Source organism: Genypterus blacodes, unplaced genomic scaffold (genome assembly GCF_046128005.1).
Source record: "Genypterus blacodes isolate CSIRO-AG114 ecotype Tasmania unplaced genomic scaffold, CSIRO-AGI_Gbla_v1 ptg000156l_1, whole genome shotgun sequence".
Taxonomy (NCBI): Eukaryota; Metazoa; Chordata; class Actinopteri; order Ophidiiformes; family Ophidiidae; genus Genypterus; species Genypterus blacodes.
The window spans coordinates 11,064,542-11,071,974 of record NW_027466957.1 but is presented as its reverse complement, the minus strand read 5'-3'; the positions used below and the strand labels follow the sequence as shown (position 1 = coordinate 11,071,974).

The window sequence follows — 7,433 nt, the reverse complement described above, 5'->3', positions numbered from 1 at the left end:
GTTTTTAATCCAAAACACTCTACCCAGCAGTCACGCAGTAATTAATGCGCCATTTTTGGAACCGGTAGCTCTTCTTGTCAACAAAGGGGTGACGCAGCTTTAGCGTTGTAATTATGGTGCGAGGTAGCGAAACATAGCTTAAATTCCACACACACACACACACACAGAGAGAGTCGTAAAGTTAGTGTTCCAACAGTGATATTTAAGCGAAGAATGGCGCATATTTGTGACACCTCTGCCTGAGAACCTCCACGGCAACACCCAGTACTGCACAGGGTGGATTAAAAGCTGCAATGTTCTTATTATTGTTCTTATTTTTGGTCTGGGACAGTCATTATAGGATCGAATGTTCTCGGCTCAGATCACTAACATTCAGCCATTTGCGTGCAAAGTCTGCAAACGCTCTCCTGCTTGATTTGGTGCAAGCAGATAAAACTTTCCTGGGTCCTACTGCTCGCAGAATATCCATCAGCTGCTGCGAGGCGTCTATCCCCATGTGTGTGAAGTAAACACGCGTTAATCCACTGTGTGTGTGCGTGTGTGAATGCACCGAGGCAGGGAGTGACAAGGTTAAAATCCCACGGAAAGACTGGAGAGGCCATATTTGTTACATGATGACGAATAATGCGACAGATTTTCACAGAAGTTTGATTTGAAAGCTTGAATTCCTCTCACACACACTGTAGCTTTTAACCCAAATATCCACCTGCATGAATCTGCTGCTTTAACTCGATGCTTTTTACTGCGTTATTCATTATTTATCCCCTCGGATTACACATTATTGCTAATAGGCTTCATTTACTAACGTTTATAGGAAGAAATGACTTGACATCATTGTTTTGGACACACACATTCATACACACTTTATTTGCTCCGTTGCGGCACAAACACTTTGCGGGTTTTTGTCTGATCACTGCGGGGGAAAGTTTAATCTGGCGTGATGATGGAGTGAAAGTAGAAATGTTAGTGAGGCGCAGAAACAAGACACATTTAACTTTAACGCCTTTAATATTTACACTCTGATTAAATACACAATATGCACTTATGCGTGTTTCAAAACAATGTGACGTTTAATGTGTGGAACTGCCGCCGCAGCATGGGTCCGCGCAGGCTTCCAGGGCCGGGATGTGGACATGAATGTGGACCTGAAAGCTACTTGTTCACCACGCAGGGAGAGTTTTTGACTCCACGACGGCTCTAATCAGTCAAACGCTTTTTGTTGCGTTCACTTGTCATGTTCACACTGTCTGTAATTTTGGTTAGTTTGACGCAAATGTTTGGCTTTGCTACAATGTGTAAACAGCGACAGCGCCGCTTTATAGCTCCATAAATACTCCTATAAATGTTGCATTATTCCAATATAAACTCATCCAAAACTAAATAAAAAATATACTACAATTAATAAGAATAAATACACGCGTGCCCCATATATTCAGAGTGAGTACACCTGGATGCGTGTTTATTTTATTTTTTGAAGAGGCTAAATATGTTAGCAGCTATATTACCGAAATCCAAATTCCTCTCATTCTCGCTGTTTACGGTTTTCTATAGAACAAAGGGATTTAACGTTACTACGGCCATTCTGGGGTTTATGGTGGAGGTAGAGAGGATTTTAGTGGTCAAATTCAAGTGCTGTGTCTGGACAGCTGTCTGCTTTCTTTGTACTTGGATGCAGGATGCATCATGTGAGTCAACCTTTTGTCTGTTGGGGCAGTAAACAAGCTAATGCCAACGCCACCTTTCTGCACCAACACGCCTGATGAAGATCCCGCTCACAGAGGAAGAACCAAACACACTCACTTTGTTTTCCATTATTTTTAAACAACGCAGGTGTCCCATAAGTGATCCTAGTGGAGGCGCTGGTGTTATTGGGATATCGGATAATAATTCAGCAGTCTATTGAAACATTTAGGAAGTGGCCTATAATCATAAACAAAGGGCCATCATATTAATTTCACCTTGTGATGGTATCTGTTAGTCCATAAAGGCTCCAAAACGGCCCTCGACAGTACAATTAAAAGTTTACAATGACGCAGGAAAGAACACGCAGGCGCATCTTTTCAACCGAACCGCTCATTTTATTACAATTTATTCAAAAGAAACAACATCTTCGTCTTTTTTCTATCAGGCATCCAGATCGCAGATAAACAGCGACGATCTAGTGGAAAATAAAAAATGATCTTCGCAGCTCTGCACATCAGCTGGGACTTGTTTAATTTTAGAGGGAGAAGTGCATCTCCATTCATGCTGCTGGTCAATAGTGCTGAGACACAGCGGGCTGAGCCCAGGCTCATACTGGGGGAAAATATGCTGCACCCAAAACATTAAATTTTATCGACAAATAAGCCCAAGGAGACTTTCCTTATCAATTTGTCTATTTGCCACCCTGACTGCCTCCCATATTTTGTTGATATTCTTCTGGAAGCTGTCAATAACTGCCCCAAACTGCAGGGATCGTGCTGAAATCAGCACTTTGAGGGGAATAATTAGCTTTGTCTGCGTTTGTGTTTATGTCTCCTTATGAGTTTTTGCCCACACGGAGGCGATGCTTGGTCCCAGGACCTCGGTGCTGCATGGAGCTGCTGCTGCTGCTGCTGTCGTCCTCCTCTTCCGTGGGCTCTGTCATGATCCAAAGTCAAAGTGGACGCAGAGAGAGAGAGGGGGAGAGAGAGAGAGACAGAGAGAGGGAGAGAGTGGGCCGAGCACACTGTGTATGCTGCACTCAGCCTCAGCGTGCAGGGCTCAGCTGCCTCTGACTAGATTATGTATCAAATGCATAATTACGCAGTTGCCCACCTCTGATCTGACAAGGGGGCTTTACATTTGGTGAGGGGTTGATTCCGAAAATTAGTTAAAAATAAACACACCAGGCTTCTACACATCTCTGTTTTAACAGTGGGTGGGTGTGTGTGTGTGAGCGAGCGAGAGAGAGAGAGTGTGTGTGTGTGTGTGTGTGCAGCAGGGTCATAGCTGCCATTCTAAAATAGAAAAAGGGGCTAAAAAGCAACAAGAAAAATCCCATGTTGGACGCGTCTGATCCCCATGAGGAGACCTCTGCATTCACAGGCTAATGTGTGAAAATGTCCCGGCCGGTGTGTGTGTGAGTTGGAGGCTTTACTCGAGTGATCCACTGTGATTGTGAAACTTCTTGTAAATAGTGGAAGGATAATGGTGCTCATGGGATTGGTTTTTTTTAACGGTTTCGGACCTAATTTGGGCCGCATTCATGCCGACTATACAACCTGCTTTCACTCCATTGTGTCCATGTGCCTGTGTCAGTAATAATAATCCCTCTTTCCAGCATCAAAACACAACATAAATGCTATTGCCAATAGTACTCCAGAGAGAGGAGGGGAGAGTAATTCAATAATAGAATAGTGATGGTATATAGTAACAGTAATAGTATATAGTAATAATAGTAATAGCAGTAATCCTTACCTGTAAAACTCCCATAACTCTCTAAAATGTATTAGGTTGCAGTCTGTGCTCAGGCTGCTTAAGGAGCTTAAGCTGCTCTGCTAGCCGCCACTAGCCTGGGAGCATAAACAGAGCTCATATTCGCTCTAATTGTCATAAGGCAGCAAACAGGAATCTGTTACTGGTTTTCCTGGAGCCCCTGTGGTGTTCGAGAATTATTCGTTTGAACCTCCTGGATCTTACCTAAAGCCAACCACTCCTACACATCCAACTCTTCCAAATTGATATATGACAATATCTACTTTCGATCACGTGTCTGCGGGGCGACTTAGACGGATTGCGCGTCATCTCGCCTTCCCAAATTTCTCCCTTCTGCTGCAGCTCGTATCCAAAACATCTATCTATAGTCGGGAGTACAGAGAGAGGAGAGAAAGATGTTTAACTCGGTGAATCTGGGCAACTTCTGCTCCCAGACGCGCAAAGACCGGACATCCGAGTTTGGGGACAGGACGGGCTGCGCGTCTAACATCTACCTCCCCAGCTGCACCTACTACGTTCCCGAGTTTTCCGCCGTCTCCTCGTTCCTTCCGCAGGCCCCGTCCCGGCAAATCAGCTACCCTTATTCCACGAATCTGTCCCAGCCGGTGCGGGAAGTTTCCTACGGCTTGGACCCGGCCAGCAAATGGCACCACAGAGGCAACTACGCGTCGTGCTACTCGGGAGAGGATCTGGTGCATAGGGACTGTCTTCCGCCATCCACCATGACAGAAATGCTTATGAAGAACGAGAGCGTGTACAGCCACCACCATCACCATCACACCCACCCGGGCTCCAATCACCCCTCCACAGGTTTCTACTCCGGCGTGGGGAAGAACAACGTCCTCCCGCAGGGCTTCGACCGCTTCTTCGAGACCGCGTACTGCAGCAGCACGGACAATCAGTCGGACAATTGTTTACAAAAGGGCGAGGGGGGAAAGCTGGAAAGCGACTCTCCGCAGCAGCAGCAGCCGCAGCAACAACAACAACAGCAACAACAACAGCAGCAGCAGCAGCAGCCCGCAGCCTCCGACGCCGGAGCTCCGGAGCGGGAGAAGGAGCCGGAGGATGAGGAGGAGCAGCACACAAACTCGGGCTCGTGTACGTCTTCCTCCGCCACGACCAAGGACGGCAGCGCCAGCAAGAGCAGCCACTCGAGTAGGTATACCGAGGCAGTAAAATGGGGGGAAGGTTAAGGGGACCAGCCCGGTGTTTTGTCGGTCAGATTTTATGTGGAGTTTTATAAGCATTCAAAGGATTTTATTATAACCCTACAAAGCTCTTTCTTGCAACGAGAAGAATTTTTACGATGGGAAAAAGGCGCTTTGGAAGAAAAAAATGAGGATGTTATACACAGATCGTGTGTATGAGGACAGTGTGTGAAATGTTTTAAAGACAGAGAGCTATTGTGACAAACGCTCACTTTGATCGTGAACTTGCGTTGGGCATTTTTAAGGGGGATTTTCCTCGTTGGGCTGTCGCGAGTAAAAGCCAATTGGGCAGAACATCGCTGCTGGCGTCTCTTCTCCCCGCACAGAGAATAACTGCTCGCACTATTACAGACTTTACGGTGAAATGCGTATATCCATATCTATGTGTGTGTGTGTGTGTGTGTGTGTGTGTGTGTGTGTATCTATCTATATATCTGCTACCTCACACACTACCTCTGTGACACACGCACACACACACACACACACACACACACACTGCATGAATCAGTGCAGGCAGGCAGTCAGGCAGGCAGGCAGCAGTGTTATGCTCCGGCCATATGAGGGGAGAATGCACAGCTCTGCAATTTCTGCTCTTTCCCCTGTAAAGCTCCATATGCAGGTTCCCCCCCGCCCACCCTCCTCCTACCCCCTTCAAAACACTCCTGCTTCCATTTTGCGTCCCAGTTGTGCGCCGTTTTACGTTACTATCGTTACTATCGAGCCCCCGGAACGACCGACAACCGGAGCTAGAATGATGCCTGATTTGATGTGCTGAGATGCCGGTATCGATTGCAGCACAGCACCGGCTCCCTGTAGCGTTTAGCCTCACATACACACACACACACACATATATATATAGGGGCTGCAGATAGAGGCTACAAAAAGAACAATAAAGGCAGCAGCAGCATGTCATGTATTTGGTAGGACGGTTCAGGGCAGCATGCAGGCCGAGGCGAGTGCCAGAAGATAGTGTAAATTGTTATTTTAGCAGCAGAGGAATGTGACGCACATAATGCGGTGATATACTTTTGTTGTTGTATTTTTATAACAGATAAACACGTACTTAGACGCTGTAAGTTGATATTATTTAGTCGTAAGCGTTTGGGATATTTTAACTCTCTGGTTTATCTGATAGCCTGTAAGCTACTTTGCTTGGTCAATGCATCACTGCCTCCCCTAGATTCTCTCTCCACCCCCCCTCCATCCCCCTCCTTAACCTCCACATCTATTGCATTATTTAGAATTAAATTCCCACCACCTTCCCTGTTATCCCCCTTGATTTTATTTTAATATTCTTATTTGTTGGGGTGTTTCTCCGAATGCAGGCACGCCGCGCACACGGAAGAAGCGGTGTCCTTACTCCAAGTTCCAGATCCGGGAGCTGGAGCGGGAGTTCTTCTTCAACGTTTACATCAACAAGGAGAAGCGGCTGCAGCTCTCCCGCATGTTGAACCTCACCGACCGCCAAGTAAAAATCTGGTTTCAGAACAGGAGAATGAAAGAGAAGAAGCTGAGCAGGGATCGCCTGCAGTACTTCTCGGGAAACCCCTTACTGTGAGCCGGGCGCGCAGGGTGTCGCCGCCGCGGTCAGTGACATTAAGGCCTCCTGCTCCTGTTTCACTCAATTGTAATCGTGGGCATTTTTTTGTTTTTCTAAAGGAGCCCACGTTACCCCAACCGTGCAATGTTAAAGTGGACAGCAAAGGGGAGGAAAAAGTCGCCATTTTCTTGTTGTCTGCGGGCAAGCAAGCAGCAGCAGCAGAGAGAGAGAGAGGCCTGTAGAATAATCATTTATACCTGAATATGTCCCTCTATTTATCACCATTCTCCATTGTGTTTATTCTATTGTTCATATAGACGCATCATTTGTTAAAAAAATATGAAATGTATTGCGCAGACATCTTTTAGCCCTATACCCCCGCCTCCCTCCCCCTTATATACGCTCTGGTTCATGTATATAGTCCAACATTATCTAATTATTTCTCGACCAGAGCCTGAAAAACAAATTATAGCGAGGATCTCCAGGCTGCATTTTTTTGGTTTTCTTTTTTTTTTTTCGCCATCGAGAACTGTGACGTCCAATCTGTGAAAGTATAACCCCCAGCCTCCTTACAGACACACACACACACGCACACACTCCCACCCAGTGTACAGAATAGCCTATATGCAATGTGCATTCGTGACTGTAAATAGGTCCATGTTTGACCCCCCACCCCTCATCTTGACCCCCCCCCCCCCCCCTGCTGCTATTTTTTTTCTTCAGTCAACTGCCCAACACAACTTTTAACAGCTTTAAAAAAGAAAAAAAAATCGCCAGCACTCGTTAAATTATTTTGCTTAAAAGAAACCTTGGTGCTTTTTGATTCCACAGAGGAGAAGCAGACTGTCGGCCTGTGTATTCATTAATATAATAATAATAATATGTAATAAATACAAACCTATAGGCAAAAATCCCAACGACTATGTGCTTTTTGTGCCATTACGATCACAACAATCACAACAAAATATCACGATGCATTTATCGCTAATATACGAATCATCTCAACAGAGGCACAAGCGATATTTTGCGCAATATTTGGCAACTTTTCTTCTTGACCAATTTCCAAGGACACACACACACGCACATAGACACACATACACATACACACACACACACCAAACACACTCGCTGGCTCGCTAGATGTCTCCGAGTCTGTTTTTGGATTCGAGTTTTTTGCAGCAAAGCGTGTCTAAGGAAGAGGCACCGACTGCTCTAGATGTTAGGAGATG

The 7,433-nt window shown here is 45.8% G+C and overlaps 1 protein-coding gene across 1 annotated transcript; it reads left to right on the top strand.

Annotated features, from left to right (window-relative positions):
* The first annotated feature begins 3,836 nt into the window (after positions 1-3,836).
* Positions 3,837-6,292, top strand: hoxc11a (homeobox C11a). The gene is made up of 2 exons (XM_076166892.1): positions 3,837-4,611; positions 5,990-6,292. The coding sequence occupies exons 1-2, from the start codon at positions 3,852-3,854 to the stop codon at positions 6,220-6,222; spliced, it is 993 nt and encodes a 330-aa protein (XP_076023007.1). The 5' UTR covers positions 3,837-3,851; the 3' UTR covers positions 6,223-6,292.
* Positions 6,293-7,433: the final 1,141 nt, after the last annotated feature.

Bases quoted from the DNA above. Each gene is read 5' to 3' on its own strand.
- hoxc11a (XM_076166892.1), top strand. From the start codon at position 3,852: ATGTTTAACTCGGTGAATCTGGGCAACTTCTGCTCCCAGACGCGCAAA. The intron at 4,612-5,989 runs GTAGGTATACCG...CTCCGAATGCAG, and splicing joins CAGCAAGAGCAGCCACTCGA to GCACGCCGCGCACACGGAAG.